This window comes from Arachis hypogaea, chromosome 13 (genome assembly GCF_003086295.3).
Source record: "Arachis hypogaea cultivar Tifrunner chromosome 13, arahy.Tifrunner.gnm2.J5K5, whole genome shotgun sequence".
Taxonomy (NCBI): domain Eukaryota; kingdom Viridiplantae; phylum Streptophyta; class Magnoliopsida; order Fabales; family Fabaceae; genus Arachis; species Arachis hypogaea.
In genome coordinates, this window is record NC_092048.1 from 55,931,980 (window position 1) to 55,951,615 (window position 19,636).

A 19,636-nucleotide genomic window follows, 5' to 3' on the forward strand; every position below is an offset into this window, starting at 1 on the left:
CTCTTTGAGGTCGCTCTCTCAATTTGGGAGAAATGAGCTGAAATTTTATGTTATGGGGTTTATTTGCCCATTGGCCCACCTAGGACCAAAATCTTTAAGTTAAGTGTTTGATTTTTTATTCTAAATATTTTTCTTGTCATTTTTTTAGTATTAGTTTTTATATATGCAGTACCGGACAGGCTTAAGTAGGTACAGTTAAATTTTAATGCCAATATGCGTTTTTTCACAATTAATTATATGTTTGCGCTCAAATTTATTTTCTAAATTAAAATTTTACCGGCAATTCTCCAAATTATAAATTTAAAATTTTTAACCCCCATTTTGTTCATAATTAATTTATTAATAAATTATTTATTATTTATTTGAATTTACAGTTTGGGCGTACATTTTATTGTTGTGATGTGCTTATGTGTTTTATGTGATTATGTGCTATGTGTTATATGCTTTATATGTGACTGTTTGCATGTTTTGATTGTTTGACTTGATCGTGATTGCTGGTGGACGGAGGTGATTGAGGTTGAGGTAGATTGAACTCGGTATTACCCTTAGACTCTGATTTATGTGTTGAACATATAGAAAAAGAGAGATGGTAATCTGTTGGGTAAAAAATCCTTAAATGTGTCGTTGAGCTTTAAAGAAAATATTAATAAATATTAAGATATGCAATTATATATAAGCGAAGATGATTTGAAAATAAAGAAAATAAAAACTGCAAGCTTTTATAAAGATAGACTTTCTTGAAATGTGCGTTGACCAGGTGTATTTATTTCTATTTCTTTTGTGGCATTTTCTTCTCCTACGGAGGACCGTGTGGTTTGGTTCTCACCCCCTATATGTAATAATTTTCAGGAGACATCCTAGACTCATTAAGGATTCATAGAAAAATAATTTCACTTAAACTGAGTGCCTAGATTGCTCCCAGATCGAACAAGTTGCTACAAAAATTCTGCAACAGATTCTGCAGCATAAAATTCGGACTCTACATATCAAGTTTAGTTTTCTAAGCTACTAACTTCCTCTAATTCATGATTCTAACCTTTTTTTAGTTATTTAAATTTGTTACACTTGTTGTTACAGCCCTAAGAGCTCAGCTCACTTTTTTCATTACTCACATACCACATACACATACACATACATATATTGATCATATATAAAATATGCATAATAAAAACAAAAATTTAGCAGCTTCATCATCATTAAACAAGTACATATCTCATCAGGATCATCATAGAACTTCACATCAAGTATTTGCATTATAATCAAACAACAAAGACATCAATGCATCAACTTTCGCACGATCATGTACACCAGAATCATAATCATTATCAAACATTTAGCAACATAATCATGAGCAAGAGGTTACTATCTAGCCTAGCCCTTTGTTGACCACTCTCTTTGAAAGTTGATGTTAGCTCTCTCTTTTGACCAAAGGAAGCCCTCTTGAGCTTGGATTTTTAGTTGGGTTGATAATCTTGGGAGAAATGTGAATGGTTGATTAAGTTACTGATTTTATTTTATTTTTTGAATGGTGAGAAGAGAAGATGACGAAAAGAAGACTTGGAATTTTTGAGCTCTTATAAAGGTGGTGTCATGGAAGTGGTGTTTTTGGTGAAGAAAGCTTGATGAAGGTTGGAAATTGATGATCTCTCACTCTCAATCTCTCGACTGTCCTCTCTCACTCTCACCCTCTTCTTTATTGTGCTTAAATTTATGAAATGGTATGATGAGAGTGAAGTGAAATGATGTAGAATTTGATGGAAGCCCTTTCTCTCTCTCTCTCTTTGTTCCACATTCTCGGCTCACATCTCCTTTCTTTCTCTTTTTTCTCTTTGCGCACCTAATAGCTATTTAAATATGTTATCTCTATACTTATTTTTAAAAACACGTGGATAAAATTCCAAAAACCAACTACCTTTAGATAAACTCCAAATAGTATGTTAGCTAATCACCAAAATATCTCACAATGGACAGTAACTTCCATTATGCTTAAACAATGCTTATTCTACCATGCATTATTTTTAATTCTTGAGTAAAAGACAAATAGGTCCCTGACCTTTTAAAACGAGGACATTTTTGTCCCTCAAGATTGGAAAATACATTTCGATCCCTCACGTTTTAAAACGGCTGACAATTATACCCCTCCATCCATTTTGGGCCAAAAACAGCAACGGAGCCAGCTGACATAGAAGAGTAGAGAATGACGTGTCCGTTACACTTGCTGAAGTGGACTGGGACAAATTATTAGTGGACAAATTTGTCCCTTAATGACCAAAACGATGCCGTAAGCATGAGTGAGCCCTATTTCATCAAAATGCAAGGTGGAAGCCATGGCCGCTGGTGGTGCGATCGTCCATGAAAGACAATTAAACTTTCTGTGATGGTTTCCATTGCCGTTTTCACTCTTTGACTTTTGCAATTTTCTTGTTTTTCTATTTCATGTAAGACCATTAAACTTTCTGTGATGGTTTCCATTGCCGTTGTCGTGAAATTATGCAGGTTCACTTCAGTCTAGATAGCATGATATATACATGCTTATAATTCTTGATCATTTCTGACTGCTTGCCTCAGCAGGGTCAACCACCTCAGCTTCTACGGTTTCAGGGACATGGGGCTGGGTTCCTGCGGGATGAGACTGACCAGAATACGTAGACCATTTACCGGTCAGAGCCATACCCAGCATCTCATATATCTTCCCTCCAAGGTGCGCTGGATTATCAGGCTGCGCGCACACAAGCACATCAAGAAATAATGTCACACGTAAAGTTAAAATAGCCAATATATGCAGCACCTTGATCACATTAACAACCCAACTTCAATGACTTTCAAAACAATAGTATTAACCGAGCCAATGAATTTACTGTAAAACCACTGGAAACCAAAGCTGCATCATAGAGAAGGTCAATAGCTCTGAGGGCATTTTGATCATTAGGGTTTGTTTTGAATGCAGCCTGAAAAATACATAGAGCACATTGTTAATTTGTTATGTAAAATCCTCAAAATTTGTCATTAAGTATATGATAGAAAGGAAGACCCACCTTTCCATGTTTGCAGACCAACCAAATTTTCCTGACACCAGAACACAGGGTGAAGAGCTTAGTCTATTTGAAATTTGCACACTTGCAACTTTATCCCCCAAATGTTTCTTAATCCAGTCACAAGTTTGGCCAAATTCCTGTTTCATCTCCTTTTCCCTTTCTTCATTATTATCACCTGTAGAAACAACAAATCAAATTTAACTAGCTATAAAGAAGAACCAAGCCATGATGAATCCACTGAAAAACAAGGACTACTAAATATTTGGTTGATGAAAATGCTGATACCATTGACTAAATGAGCATTTTCCCAAAACATGAAGTATATCAAGCATTTGGGATATGTTATTCCCATACACCACGCAATAGGAACATACCTAGATCCAAGTCTTCCTTGCTAATATCAACAAAATTCTTTTCCTTATATGACTTGAGGTTTTGAATAGCAACCTCATCAATTGGATCCACCAGAAATAGTACCTAAGAAAAAATCACAAACACCAATATTAAGAAATGATATAATTAATCCGTACAAAGTTATAAACTTAGGAAAGAAAATAAACTTATACTTCAAGATCCTTCTCTGCAAGTCTCTCCAAGAAAGGTGTGTTCTTTGCACTATTCACACTATCGGCTGCAATGTAATAAATATCTTTTTGATCAGGCTTCATGTTCTCAACATATTCATCCAAGCTGATCAGTTCTTCTTCACTTTGGGATGAGAAAAACCTAAGCAATGGAGCGATGCGTTTGTGATTCTCACTATCGTCAATACAACCCAGTTTCAAATGTTTGCCAAAATTCTCCCAGAACTTCTCATAGCCCTGCATACAGAGCAAGACATCTAGTTAAATGAATAAACACATATAGACATACGGATAGTATTAGTGAATCTAAGTTAACACAATTTATCCTATGTAGAATGGGATAATGGCAGAATGTGTACAACTAAAATTCGTCAAAATATGAACATACCTCCCTGTTATCACTCATAGATATCCCCAAAATCATGTCAAAAGCTTTCCCAACTAAACGTTTCCTCATAATCCACACCTTCATGAAACATAGAAAAAAGGATAAGCAAGATGAAGAACCCCCCCCCCCCCCGTTCCCCCCCCCCCCCACTCTTTCATGGACGATCGCACCAGCAGCGGCCATGGCTTCCACTTTGCATTTTGATGAAATAGGGCTCACTCATGCTTACGGCATCATTTTGGCCATTAAGGGACGAATTTGTCCACTAATAATTTGTCCTAGTCCACTTCAGCAAGTGTAACGGACACATCATCCTCTACTCCTCCATGTCAGCTGGCTCCGTTGCCGTTTTTGGCCCAAAATAGACGGAGGGGTATAATTGTCAGCCGTTTTAAAACGTGAGGGATCGAAATGTATTTTTCAATCTTGAGGGACGAAAATGTCCTCGTTTTAAAAGGTCAGGAACCTATTTGTCTTTTACTCTTAATTCTTTATATAAGAATATAAATGAGTAACAAATTAATATTAAATTTTATGCTTGCAGCAATAACTTTTACAAGTACTGTTGAGCATCCTCAAGACATATCTATCTAAATAAAATATTAATACAACTTTTAGACTAAAGTATGCATATGATCACAACTAGTTAGGTTCAATCCGAACACGATATAAATAGAAAATTTCAATTTAATAACAAATTATTCAAAGTTCAGTGATGATAATCAGTAACAAATTTATCTCAGTAATATTTTTAAGCAACAAAAAAATAGCTTAGTGATATTTTCAGCAACAACATATTTAAGGTTCAGTGATAATCAATAAAAATTTATGTCGGTGATGATTTTCAACAACAAAAGGACTAGTTCGTTGATATTTTTACCAACAAAATTGAACATAGCAATAATAAAACAGAAAAGGAAAGAGAGAGAGTAACTGGTTCTTTATTGAGCACTGTCAATTGAAGGGATGGGGGTAGCACGGCAGCAGTAGAACAATGGCGGCACGAGCGTGAGGAGCGACAGTGACGCAAACCTGAGGAGTGACAGCGGCACGGAAACAACAGAGTGATGGTAGTATGACCATGACAGAGCGACGGAAGCAACGGAGAATAAGGGTTGAAGTGTACATGCAAGGGGAATTTGGGGGTAAAGTGAGGACTAGTGAAATGGGGAATTTGGGAGAAATGAGGGAGGCGCAGGAAGTGTGCAGGAGAGCATTTTTTTAATAATAAAAATCGACGGTAACTATGTCAATTTTAATTTGAAAACAAGAAACAACCTAAGCATCTATTTTATATATTAAATCTACACCATTTATTCGATTTTGGAAAGTAATCTTGATTGTTCAAATTTATCGATGGTAAGGCAGTATCGATATTTTTAATACTAAAATAGACGCCATATTCGTTGATTTTAAAGAAAAAGTATTCTCTACCCAAATTTGTCGATAATGTGATGATAACAGTAGAATAATTTTAATGTCATCAAAAGAATCGACGCCTTGGCTGTCGATTTTAATATTTTATTTTTAATTATCATTTTTAAACTATATCAAATATTGACGGGAAGATTGACCATGCAATGTGTAACACCCTAATACTTTTAAACTGAGTTAAGCTTTATTTGGGTTATATTTAGTAGCTGATATTCAAAACCTTGCGAAATTTTTTACTTAAAACAAATATGAAATATTTATATAAAATAATTTATATATAAAAATATTAAATAATTAGTTTTTATCAGAATGGTTACTAGTTGAAAAATATAAGTGGATTTAAAAATACTAACATGAAAAATTGGTGTGCTAAACTATGAAGGTACAACAATGACAAGCTTTACTCATACCAAATAAAAAGGAAACATAATAGTTACAATTGCAATCAGTCAATAAGGATAAAACAGGACACATAGAAAATTCTAATTCCCTTAATTTGTTTAACTATGGCTAAAACAATCGCATATTCTTCCTTCTTAAGGTAAACGTTTAATGTTTTGTATCTACGTTCTTGATAGCTTGCTCCCACTAGTGCACCTGTCTTTTCACCTCAACTGTATTGCTTCGTACTACATCGTTCCTGAAGATGGTACGGAGAGAGGGGTGAGAAACAAAAGTTTCTCAGTAGTTTATCTATATGGTGTCATCGTATCCATCCCCAACCACTCCAAGTTTTAAAATAAAAACAGTGATGATGCAATGTTGTTCAATTATTATTTTCAAAAGTCTTGATTAGTTGGAGTGGTGTGACTTTTAGATGCTTCTCATTTACTTATGTTATGACATGTGTAATGCATACAAAATGCCTATAGCTTTAAAACATATAAAGGTAACTCATAAACCTTGGTATGATGTTCTCATAGGCCATAAAGCAAGACGAAATAAATAATAAATAAGAGAAGAATAGTAACATTGCCATAGATAAGTCGAACAGAATAGATCTGAATAAAATAAATATCTTAAACAATATCATACATCATACAAAAAGGAACTTTGGAAAAAGAAGAATCTTTGAATGCAATAATAAACATAATCATAAATAAAAAAAATAAAAGAAGAATAATCATGATCACACTTTTCATTGCACTTTTCATTACTTTTTCTCGTAGCTTTTATGGAAGGTATTGAGCTCAAACCGGTATAAAAAGTAGGAGTCCCCTTCCATTACCAAAGGTTCTTATCCCAAACATTTTGGCGATCACCTTCCCTTACCGAAAGATCATATCGATATCTTGTCTTTGAGGGTCACCTTCCCTTACCGAAGGATCATTCCCTCAGTTCAATTTACAATCAAGGTTATTTAGACATACACAAGAAGGGAGTCATGTCAACAAAGATATATTATTATATAAAATTGATGGGATAGTCCCCTTCCCTTACCAAAGGTTCTTATCCCAAAGGTTTGCCGATCACCTTCCCTTACCAAAGGATCATCTCGATTATCTTGTCTTTGGGGGTCACCTTCCCTTACCGAAGGATCATTCCCTCAGTTCTTCATGAACATAAGATTTTTATTATAATGCATAATGCGTATGAAGGGAAGAGACATTATATCATGGCATGTAATACTAACATCTATATATGACATAAAAATTAGCATAAAACCCCTACCTCGAGTAAAGTTTCGATAGGTGTTCCGATGCAAATAGATGCGGCTTGTTAGTGAAGAGAGACTTGTTTCATGACTAGACTTTGTGTATAGTAGAATGTTTTGTATAGAAAAAGGGAATAGAATGAGAAAGGAAGGATCAAATAGCTCTCATGTATGTGCAGATTATGTTAGGAGGCATTTAGGTGAAATCTTCAATCTGGATCGTCACTTTGTGAGCCCTATAACCTTTTATACGTTTGGTATTTGGAAATATCTATTAGAAACAAAATTATAGAGAATTGAATTATCTTTAAAACGAATCTTAAACAAAGTCAATCGGATAACCACAACTTGAGATATTTCTGAAATACTATTAGTATATCAGGTTGGCTGATAAGAGCGCGATTTTCTACTCTAAACTTGTAACCGATTTATCTACCTAATTTAATTTGAATTTGATTTTATACTTAACTTAAGGAATAGAGCTAGTATTCTTATCTTTTCATATAATAAAATATCATTCAAATCTAATAAATGTAGAATTAGTTATGACTATGTTTTAAAAGGTTGTTTACTGTCGGTTAGAGATTTACTACCACTAGTGCTTTCATATATTTAAATTTTAAATTCAAATTTTAAATTATTACCATTTTAATTAATTAATTAGTTATTAAAAAAATGACTTGATTCAAAAATTTGGGATGTTACACAACGACCCAACTTTTGACATGTCATGACTAATTCCAATCGTTTAGATGTTACTTGTCATACACAGTGACGGATCCAGAAAATTTTGATAGTGGGGGCGAAATATATATAACATGATAATAATTTTTATAATAAAAATATTACGTTTACATAAAAAATTAGTTATCAAATTATCTACTATAAATTTATGTATAAATACATATATTATTTAACTTATTTTTAATGTGTATTTTGTATTTCAAAATTTGTATGTTAAGATTTATTCTGTACAAGTGATTATTTTATGTATGCGTAGCATAATTGTTGTTATAATTATATTTTATTATTGTAAAATATGATTAGGTTTCAAAATATCTAATTACAAATTAAAATACTAAAATAGTAATTTAAATAATAACATATAATTTAAAATTATATTTCATATTTTAAAACCTTGACAATATAATTAAAATGTCCTTTTTTTATATATGTCGTTAAACAATCATTTAAAACTCAACTTTCATACAGTTAGCTCTTGATGATATTATTCATAGTTGAAAAAGTTCAATTAGTGTAGTTATTATGAAAAAACTAAAGCTAATTTTAAAAGAAGAAATACAAATAGATAGATAATATTCTTTCGAGTCGATTTCTAAAAAAGAATATCAATCTTATTTAAATTTGAAACTTGATAATTATAATGAACATCTAATATGAAGTTGTTAAATTGGCTATCAAGTATCGAAAGTTGAATAAAAAAATATTGTGGAATCAAATTTAATAATTTAGCGGAGTCAAATAAATATTATTATTATTATATACTACTCAATAAAATTTCAAATTATAGTGGGGGCGCTTACCCCCACACCCTAAAGAGTGGATTCGTCTCTGGTCATACGAACCTACTTGGCTCTAGACTTGAAATTTCTTTATCAGATATTTCTAAAAGCCTTTGTCGAATTAATGTGATTAATAAAAACTATTTCCGTTTTGGTGTGGTAAAGCATTAAAATAAATTTTTCGCAACACAGAATAATACTTATAGTAATATCACAAGATAGACATATAAGGATAGACAAAATACATAATATAAGTCGAAAGGTACATGTCAAATATCCAAAATACAAAGTACCTATATCGAATATATACATAGACAAAATATGAAAAACAGTCCCAACCCTCACACGAGTTCTATAACAACCCTAGTTTTTTTAAAAAATAAATAATGAGTTATTAGTTTATTTATGATAATTGTTGATAATTTTATTTAAAAAAAATTATTTTTCTAAATGTAATTAAATTAAATTTTATGATACTTTGAGTTTAAAATCTATTAAAATTTATAAAATTTTTTAAATAATTGAGTATTTTCATATTAAAAATTTAAAATTAAATAATTAAAAATAATAAAAATTTTATATAATTTAAATTGAATAATTAAAAATTTTAATTAATATTATGAACTTAAAAAAAATTATTTATTTATCTATAATCTTAAACTAAAAGTATTTAATTAAAAAATAATTTATAATTTAAAAAATAAATAATATTCTTAAAATATATTATATTAATTAAATTTGATTTTAAATTAATACTCTACCCTAAATCCCCAATTTTAATTCCTAATTTCACTGATCCTAACCTCTCTTACCTAACCTACACACACGTAACCCCCTCCACACTCGTTCATCTCTCAATGAGCCCTGTTCACCCACTCCTCACTGCCACTCACTCACCCATAAACACACCACACACAACAAATAAACAAGCACATACAGAGACATATACACAGAGGAAGGATTTGAGGGAATGAGGGAGTCGCGAGGAAGAAGAAGGGAAGGTAGGGGAAACTGCTGCCACACCGCCGCCGCGTTCTGATGCCGCCGACGCCTTCACAGAGGACCCGTGCACGAGAAAGGAAGGCTAAAAGAGAGAGAGAGCGTCACGCCCAGCCACCATCGTCGCCGTTCAAGCCGCCGAACCGCCATGCAAGAGACCAGGGGAAGAAGACGCCGTCACCGCTGAAGCTCGAATGCCGCTGCAACCACCGCGTTGCCATCATCTTTAGATCTGCCGTTGTTGATGCGCGAGGACAGAGAAAATCGCGGAGGAAGGTGGAGCCTGTCGCTGCCGTGCCTCCACCACCGCTGATTTGCCGCCGCTGTTGAAGCTCTGGTGCAGCTGCTGCTGCCATGGCCGCTACTCTTCCAGCCGCTGCCGTGGGTGCTTTCGGTGTGGTCTCTGTAGTTGTGGATTGTGGGTTGCCGCTGAGTTGCATGTGGCTGTTGGAGCTGCCCTCACTGTAGTCGCTGCTATTGCTAGTTCGGTTCGAGTTGCTGCCGCCATAATTCTGCCTTCGATTTCTCCTAAATGCGACATTGAGGTAGGGGTTTTATTTTAAAATTAACAGTTTTTAATTTAAAAATGTCCAAAAGTATAGTAGATAATTGCAAATATGTTAATAATTATGATGTTATTGAGCTTGAATTCTCGGCTGTGAATGATTGGCTATGATTGTGATTGAATCTTTGGTTCAGAATGTTAATAAATTAGACGTTGCTTATTAAATTAAAGTTTGAATTGAGTTTTACAAATTGAGTTTGAATTGAAGCTGTGATTGATGCTGGAATTTTTGGTTAAGTTCATGTCTTGATTCTATAGTTGATTTGAGATTTATGTGATAATGATAGGGACTGTTGTAAGCTGGTATGGAAAATCATTATTTATCGAACATGCTAATTTGATTGGGTATTGTTGTGTTGATGGTTGAGGTGAATTTTGGGATGAACCGAGATTCGAATTAAAGTTGGTTGAACGAGTCAAAGTTTATCTGATGAATTGTTTTCTTGAAAAGTCTGATTTTTCCTGGTTATGTTGACAATGTTATATTGGTTATTAAACTAAATTAAGGTGCATTGATTAATGAGGAAGTGAAGGAGCACGTAAGGGTGGTGAAGTCTAGTTTTAAGGGGAGATTCTGTCTGAGTTTTTGTAAGAATAAACAAAAAGGTGGTTTTGGTTAAGGTTAAATATAAAAAGAACATGGCCGGAAGATTTTGTAAAGTTTGAATGAACGTCTGAATTTTTCCTTTGGTTTTAATAGCAACAGATTTGAAAGAGAGCTGAATTTTATTGGAATAAAAAAGAGGCTTAGCTTTAAAGAAAATAATTTGATTATTGAAAACTTATTTGATATTTGTAATGGTGTGATTATTGAAAATGATTTGTTAATTGAAAATGGTTTGGTTGGGACCCTTGAAGGGTGACAAAGTCCGAATTTTAGAGAAAATGCTGTAGAAATTTTTATAAAACTCTGAGACTTGTTTAAAGCGTTATTTAAAAGAAAGTTTAATTTAAAAACTATATTATTTGTTTTCGATTTGTTAAGAAAAGAATAAATTATGCTATGATTTTGAACTGTGGAGAAAAGCATTTTGTTTTGAGGTCATTTATTAAGAAAAATATTATGTTTTAAGTTTAGTTCATTGACAAATGACTTTGTTTTAAATTATAATTTGAGCTCGGTTTATTAAGAAAATGAATTTTTCCTTAATTAAACGTTAAAGAAGTTTGGGTATTTGGAAATTAAAAGTTTTAATGCCAAGACTGATGGACGACTGAAAGTATACCTATATGGTGATGTGGAGGTATGAGTGATTACATGGTGATGTAGAGGTATGTTTAGTTACATGGTGATGTGGAGGTATGTTTAACTACATGGTGATGCGGAGGCATAATGAAAAGAAAGAAAATGAGAACTAATGAATGAAATAGATACTTAAGAGGAAAGAAATGAGAAAGAATGAATAAGATAGATGCTTGAAAATTGTATGTTAAATGGGCTTTTGTGCCAAACTGCTAGTGCGAAAGTGCCTGCCTAACTGATAGCTTAAGGTTGTTAATGCGGGAATGTTCGTCTAAATGATAGCACTGTTTCTTACTGTGATGTACATTGAAATGTTATTATGAAGTGGCCTAACTGACACGGGTAACCGTGATGCCAATGCTATCCTAACTGACACAGTAAATAACCCATATTCGGGCTTTACCCCGAGTAACGTCGGATTGTGGGTAGACAACCGACGCATAAGTTCATGGCCTGCGCTAGGAACAGGCATGCATCATAACTTGTTTGCGCACTTGCATTTGATTGTGGTTGTTTATGTAATTTTCCTGTGATTGTGTTGTTTGCCTTGGTGACTTGCTTGTATGTTTAATTGAATATTTTGTTGTTGCTGCGAGCTTAGTAATGTATTAAGGAATGCTGTTTGTGGCTAAAGAATGGTTAACATGACTAAGACTTTATTTAAGTAATGTGATTTAAAGAAAGGGCTTTAAACGGCTTTAGATAAGACTTAGGAAGAATTTTAATGGTGTAATAAAGAAAACTGTTTTTGGGATATGAGTTAACTATTTGTATTTGAGTAAAGTATCGTTTTTGTCCCCAACGTTTGGGGTAAATCCTAAATTGTCTCTAACATTTCAATCGCCCTATTAAGTCTCTAACGTTTTAAAATTGACTCAACGTTGTCCTGTTGTTAGAGATCCATTAACAGAATTGACGGCGAGACAAAATTGAAACGATTTTGAAACTTTAAAGACTTAAATAGGACGAAAACGTTGGGGACAAAAACGATACATAGAAATAAATTTTAATTTTATCATTTAATAATATCAATTTTTTACTGTAGATAGTATTCAGTTATTTTTTAATCACATTTAAGTAAATTACACTTAATCATATTACTTCCATTCTAAATAAATTTTTTTTATAATTTTACACTTAAGATTTTAGAATAATTTATTCTAAATTTTTTATTTTCTTAAGTGTAAAATTATAAAAAAAAATAAATTTATGAGTAAAGTATCGTTTTTGTCCCAATATTTGGGGTAAGTCCCAAAGTTGTCTCTAACGTTTCAATCGTCCTATTTAAGTCCCTAACATTTCAAAATTGACTCAATGTTGTTTTGCCGTTAGGAATCCGTTAATAGAATTGACAGCGAGACAAAATTGAGACGATTTTAAAACGTTAGTGACTTAAATGGAACGAAAACATTGAGGACAAAAACGATACATAGAAATAAATTTTAATTTTATTCTTCAATAATATTAATTTTTTACTGTACATAGTATTCAATTATTTTTTAATCACATCTAAGTAAATTACTTTATAATCACATTACTTTCATTCTAAATAAATTAATTTTTTTATAATTTTACTCTTAAAATAGTATAATTTTTTTATAAATAAATTTTACACTTTTATTCTAAATAATGTAATTTTACTTTCATTATTTAATCACATTACTTATATTTTTTTTTATAATTTTACACTTTCATTCTAAATAAATTATTTTTTTATAATTTTACGCTTAAAGTAATGTAATTTTTTTATAAATAAATAACTTTTACACTTTTATTCTAAATAATGTAATTTTACTTTCATTACTTAATTACATTACTTATATATTTTTTTTATAATTTTACACTTTCATTCTAAATAAATTAATCTTTTTATAATTTTACACTTAAAATAATGTAATTTTTTATAAATAAATAAATTTTATACTTTCATTCTTTTAATTTTACTTTTATTACTTAAGCACATTACTTATAATTTTTTAATAATTTTACACCTCCATTCTAATCACATTATATTATTTATTTAGAATGAAAGTGTAAAATTTATTTATTTATGAAAAATTACATTACCTTAAGTGTAAAATTATAAAAAAAAAATTATTTAGAATGAAAGTAATGTGATTAAGTGTAATTTACTTAGATGTGATTAAAAAATAATTGAATACTATGTATGGTAAAAAATTGATATTATTAAAGGATAAAATTAAAATTTATTTTTATGTATCGTTTTGTTCCCAACGTTTTCGTTCTATTTAAGTCCATAATGCCTCAAAATCGTCTCAATTTTGTCCTGGCGTAAATTCTGTTAACGGATTCCTAACGGCAGGACAACGTTGAGCCAATTTTGAAATGTTAAGAACTTAAATAGGATGATTAAAACGTTAGGGACAACTTTGAAACTTACCCCAAACGTTGGAGACAAAAATGATACTTTACTCTTTGTATTTTATTCTATATTTTTTACGGCATTCATTTTCCCTACTGAGAACATGCGAGGGCGACGTTCTCACCCCCTACAGATCTTCTGTTTCAGTGACAGATTCAGGAATCCTTGGTGAGGAGCCACGACTGATCCTCATATATATATATATATATATATATATATATATATATATATATATATATATATTCTGTATTTGATTTAATCTTAGATTTTATTTTTCTCTCGTCATTTATTGTTTTGTTTTTAGAGGGGTAAGACTTGTATTTGAGAATCCTGAGATAAGTCTATGTATGTAATGCTATGTGAATATATACTTTTGTGGTTAAGTGATTTAAAATAAAGTCTCCTTTCGATTTCTTGATTAAAATTTCGATTCGTATTTGTGAAGGCTCAATATTAAATAAAGGTAGTATAAAAATAAAAAAGTTTAGAAGTAAGTGACGCTTGGACTTTTAGTACGATTATGAGGTGCTAAAAGTTAGGGTGTTACAGGTCCCCTAAGCTGGAACCGATTTACTTGAAGATCGTCCCCTAAGCTGGAACTGATTTATTAGAAGATCCTATCCCTCTAAAATCATTGGAAGATCCTATCCCTCTAAAATCATGCTAAAGCGAGGGAATATGGCACTATACCTCACCAAAAGAAATAGTCAGCTATATAAAACTCCGGGATGGTCTCCAAACAACTCTCTGATAATTGGTCCAACCTCCTCGGGAATAGACTCTTCATTGGACTCTAAATCTGTCTCCAAGGTTCATCCACTGCCAGATTAGAGTGTGTGGCCTGAGCAGCTGCAACATGGTGCCCCAAGGGTGATCTGGCATTGGCTAAACCTCTGTAGTCGGGAATCGGAAAATGCTAAGTAAGATCTAGTTCAACTTTGTGTACATACGAAAAACCTGGAAATGGTACATTGTAGTGCGGTCTACCATATTGAGAGAATGAGGAAAAAGAAATTGGCCTCCGGCTGGATGTAGCTCCGCTAAAGTAAACTCGTATGGCATGTCTGGATCAAAATATGGGCTATGTACAGAAAATCTAAAACTACGGTTGCGTAAAGCATAAATGCGGGTTCTAGGTGTTCCCCACATGAAGACTCCACCCCGCACGAGGTCTTCATAACTCAAGACAAGAGGAATTTCAAAGATCACCGCCGATCCCATCTGGGGAGGGGAACAAGAAAAGAAAAGAAGGGTGACAATCTAAAGTTCCAGTAGAGTGAAAGGGATCCTAAGGTCTTGGTTTCTATGTTTTGGTCAAACAAAGTAAAAGGAAAACAACCGAGTAACATATTCATTTATATATAACAGAAAACAAACATATGCAATTAAAGTAATTTCAATATCAAACACAAGTAATTTGCAAGTGCGCAACAAACATGATGCATGCATGTCCCTAGTGCAAACCATGAGCTCACACATCGATCTTCTCTCCGTAGCCCGACGTTACCCAAGGTTATGCTCGGATATAGTTTCTCAACTCAGTCAGTAATGCAACTTGATGGTATGCGCCTAGAAGAGAGACAACTTTCTCGGAGGCGTTCCTACCCCACACGTTCCTCCTTCTCACCCGCTAATCCACTCTGGTTTCGTTGGAGCGAACCTCACCCCTTCTCACTAGACAGTCCGCTTTGGTCCATCAGGGCTACCACTAATTTATATAATTAATTCTGGTCTTCCCTAGAATATTCACACTTCATTTCAGCATAATTACTTTTGCTAAAGTCTTCTTGGTATCTTGGCACCTACTTTAAATTCTAACATGTTCTTCTAATCTCCTCTTAGAATATTTAGCTTAACATCCTACTGGCGACTGACTTTCTGTTTGATAATTAGTATAACGAATGGCCTCGAAATTGTACAAATTTTATATTCACGTCTCCGACGGACTGAAGTTTATGACAATGCCCATTATGCATGGTTTCAATGCCTGTACCTAAAATTATGCGTACAAAACAGTGACTGCTATATACAGATCACCGACTCAGCACCTATTGACTTTCTAAGGCCCATATATATTGTGAAAAACTCACGTACGAGACCTTTACTTATACAATGTAATTTTGTAGGTAAAAAAAATATAAGAATAGCAGAGAACAATGATTTTAATAAATTCATGAAAAATTCAATTCTAACCAATTGTCCTTCAAAATTTGTGACCTTAAACTCGTTTAGATTTCAAGCAAATCAAATTTCAGATCAATATTATGTCACACGAAAAAGATATACAGCTGGATACGTAGCCCTATTTTGGAGAACGTTGTTTTTAAAGGTCAGTGTACAAGATGTCTCTGGTACGGGTTGAGAGATGGATCGGGAACCTGCGGGTCGAGGCGGATGCCAGATCACTTGACTGGGGCGATGGGGGGAGGTACCTGCAAAGACACTCCGACGCTCAAGTCAGAATGGATCTGAGAGGTATAAGGTGTGAGGAATGAATGAATACCTGGAGGGACCTGGGTCCTCTATTTATAGGTGATGGAGAATATCTTATCTTATCTTATTTGGCTAAGATAAGGGAGACGTTTGAATTCGAAAGTCGGTTAGGAATCTGAGAGTGCCATTTTCGGGCCTTCTAGAAGTGGAGAACGGGTCGGACCCGGGGAACCGGTGTTGGGTTCGGTCTTGGATCCGGAATGGTGGGCCGGATCCGTAACAGTTGCCCCCGCAGCGGGGGAGCGAACAAGGTCGGTCTGTCGCTGAAAGGCGCGATGCTTGTCCGTGGGCTTCAGTTTGTCTCGGGAGTTCGTTTGTTTTTTGGAGGGAGATCGGTGCCTCGGCTCCGGTTTCGCTTGAAGGCTCGTCTGACCGTTTTTTGGTTTGACATGACTCCTCCGATTCTGCCGTGTCTGTTGCGTTCTTCGAGGCTTTATTAGCTTCTTTTTTCGAGGGAGGGTCATTAAATGTGAAGGGACGTTTTCCCTCTTCTGCCCATACTAGCTTTAACTGCGCCTAGGGGCAATTGGGTCTTTTCACCCCTCTCTTTGAAACCGTTTTGGATTTTTATTTCAGTTCCCTCGCTCGTTTCCCTTTCTTTTTCCTTTTTCCATTCTCTTCTGAAGAATTTCTATCTGAACAGAAAGTCTCCTCCTTTCTCTGTGGTCTTTTGTTTTTTGGTTTTTGCTTGCTGCTTCTGCTTTTCGAGCTTTCTCAAGTGTTCTTTCTACATTTCCAGGTTAGCGCGTTTCGTTTATTCTTTCCTGTTATTTTGTGAATGCTGCTCTGTCTTTTGCCATGCATTGTTCTGCCTGTTTTTAGTTTTGCGTTGAACTAGTTTCTTTGGGGGGGGGGGTAGTTGTTGAGTTTTTGGAGGGGTTGAGCACCGCCGTGTTCATTCGGTGATGGCGGTGTACCGCCGCGTTGGTTTGGTAGTGGTGTGTAGGTTTCTGTCTTGCTTCTGTCTAGGGTTAGCAGGCTGATGGTGGTGCTCCTCCCTGTTTTAGGTATGCAACGGCGGAGAAATGAGGGTGTGAGAGCTCCAGTAGCCCCTTCCAGGGGCGTTCCCAATCGTTATGGTTGGGTGACTAGTGATGTATGGGGCGTTCCGTCGCGGATGACGGAGGGCGACCTTCAACGGCTCCGTGATCAGGGGGGCCATCTGTGGTGGTGGTGATGAGGAGGGGCGGTATGAGCTCGTCCTCCCGGATGCCGACGAGCGCGTTTGTTACTTGAATCTGCATTCCCCCACCGTTCCGGATTGGATGTGGGTTTATGAGTCGATGTTCACTCGGCTTGGCGTGCGACTCCCCTTCTCGCCGTTTGTTCAGGATCTGTTGAGTCGGTGTTCCGTGGCGCCGTCTCAACTTCACCCGAACAGATGGGCTGCTGTGCGGTCGTTTGAGTTGGTGTGCCGGTATCTCGACCTTCCGGCTTCCGTTCCTGTTTTTCTTTTTCTTTTCTTATGCACTCTCTCGACTAAGGAGGGGAAGCATAAGAAGGGGTATATGTCTTTCCGTGCTCAGCCTCATCGCCGTATTTTTGGCTTATTTGAGGATTCTTTTCATGGTTTTAAATGGGAGTATTTCAAGGTGCGTCCTGTCCAGGGGCACCATCCATTCTGGCTGTCGCCGGAGGGCGTACGTCAGTTTTCGACATACTGGAATTTCCAAGCTGGCCCGTCGGTTCTGACTAAATTCACCTACGATGGTTTGTCCCAGGAGGATAAGGACGTTGCCAACGTTTTGTGGCATTTGTTTGGTGAGCGTCCGTTGAATCCTCGGGACGTTATGGGGGATCCCGAGGCTTGTCGGGCGTATATTGGTGTGTGCCTTGTCTTCTTTTCCCGATTTTATGTGTTCTATTTTTCTCTTTTTGTAACTTACTTTGTTATTTTTTATTTCTTTCAGTTGAGATGGCTGGTGGGCTGACTTCTCTGGCTAGGTTGAAGGCGGCGATGGGCCGGGAGGAGGGATCCTCGTCTCCTTCTACCCCTGTCTCCAATCCTGCCGTGGAATCTCAACCGGTTTCTCAGGAGGTGATTTCCTCGGCTGCACGGGCCGAGGTTCAAGTTTTCCCTGGCCCTGCGAACTCTCCTGAGGTTGTGGTGGTGTCGGCTGCTGAGGCTTCTCGGAAGAGAAGGAGGCCTGAGGACCCGAGCAGCGAGACTTTTGAGGAGGGTTTGGTGCCTAGTGTGATGGATCGTCGTTTTGATGCCCCGGGTTTCATTGATCAGGATTTGATGCCTGGTACGGAGCCTTATTTTGATGGCTGTGATGTCTCGTTCCAGGCCAAGTCGGTGTATCGTGCTCTCCTTCGTTCTGCTGTTGTTGTTCGGAAGACTGAGCCCGTGATGGCTCAGGTCGATTTATTGGACAAGAAACTTCGCCAATCTCAGGCTGAGGTGGCTAAGTTGAAGGAGGAGCTCGAGGCTGCCGAGATTGCGAGGGAGAAGGCGGTGAAGTCTTCTGAAGAAGCCGGGGCGGAGATTCTCCGGCTTTTCGAGGTTGAGACTTCACTCCTTTCTCAGCTAGGCGAGGAGCGGCGCAAGGCCTCCGATGCGGGTTCCCGGGCTGCCGTACTTCTTGGTGAGACGGAGGCTCTGAATGCCGAGGTTGCTGCATTGAAGAGGGAGAAAACGGAACTGCTGGCCGATGCTAAGGATGCAATTGCTGCTACCGAGGAGACGATGAAGGCGCAGGCCCTGGTGCTTGCTCCGGGAATGGATGTGTCCGTGATGGGAGCATTCAAGACCGTTCGTGATGGCCGGATAGTCGACCTCGAGTAGCTTTATCTTTGTAATTTTTGTTCTTCCGCTCTTTTAGACTTACTTTGTTTTTTGGATACTTTTGGTTTGGCCGTGGGCCGTGTAACCGTGACTCCGTAGCTTTTGAATTTTGTTTTAATGACTTTTCCAGCCGTTCGGGCTCTTTTCGTATGTTCCGTTTTAAAGCTATTCCGTTTAATTAATCTTACTCCCATATTTGGGATGAGTGGACCGTCGTGTGGTCGGGTTTATATGGATATTCGTGGGTTGGGCCCGGAGGGTGATCGGTCCTCCAGTTGTGGCCGTGTCATTGTTCCGTATTTGGGACATTGTGTGAAAAAAAAAAAATAAAGATTTTAGGGATAGCTTTGTAATGTGATTTTATTGATGGGTGGGCCTCGTTAAAACCCTCCGTTGTTGGCGGGAAAGAGTACCCGAATTTGATACATAGGCGTAGTTTTGAAATGTAAATTTGCAACCACTGAATAAGTAAAGCGAAAGCGTAAAAGAAAACGGGGGGGGGGGGGGAATGGAGACCTAGGTTGGTTTTAGGAGTAGTATCGCCGTA

At 35.9% G+C, this 19,636-nt stretch overlaps 1 protein-coding gene and 1 pseudogene across 2 annotated transcripts; one reads left to right on the plus strand and one right to left on the minus strand.

Moving 5' to 3' along the window:
- Window positions 1–2,545: 2,545 nt before the first annotated feature.
- On the minus strand, window positions 2,546–5,090 carry LOC112734562 (heat shock protein 90-6, mitochondrial-like; annotated as a pseudogene).
- Window positions 5,091–9,403: 4,313 nt separating this feature from the next.
- Window positions 9,404–19,431, plus strand: LOC112738397 (uncharacterized). Of its 2 annotated transcripts, none has more exons than XR_003169371.3 (2): window positions 9,404–10,162; window positions 13,956–14,051. XR_003169371.3 is itself a non-coding variant. In XM_025788848.3 (2 exons), exon 2 carries the CDS (start codon window positions 18,217–18,219, stop codon window positions 19,087–19,089), a length of 873 nt encoding a protein of 290 aa, XP_025644633.1. In that variant the 5' UTR covers window positions 9,404–10,162; window positions 18,212–18,216; the 3' UTR covers window positions 19,090–19,431. The 2 variants fall into 2 exon arrangements, 1 of the variants encoding a protein (XP_025644633.1); XM_025788848.3 differs by lacking the exon at window positions 13,956–14,051 and adding an exon at window positions 18,212–19,431.
- Window positions 19,432–19,636: the final 205 nt, after the last annotated feature.

Excerpts from the sequence above, each read along its gene's own strand:
- LOC112738397 (XM_025788848.3), top strand. The coding sequence starts at position 18,217 with ATGGCTGGTGGGCTGACTTCTCTGGCTAGGTTGAAGGCGGCGATGGGC.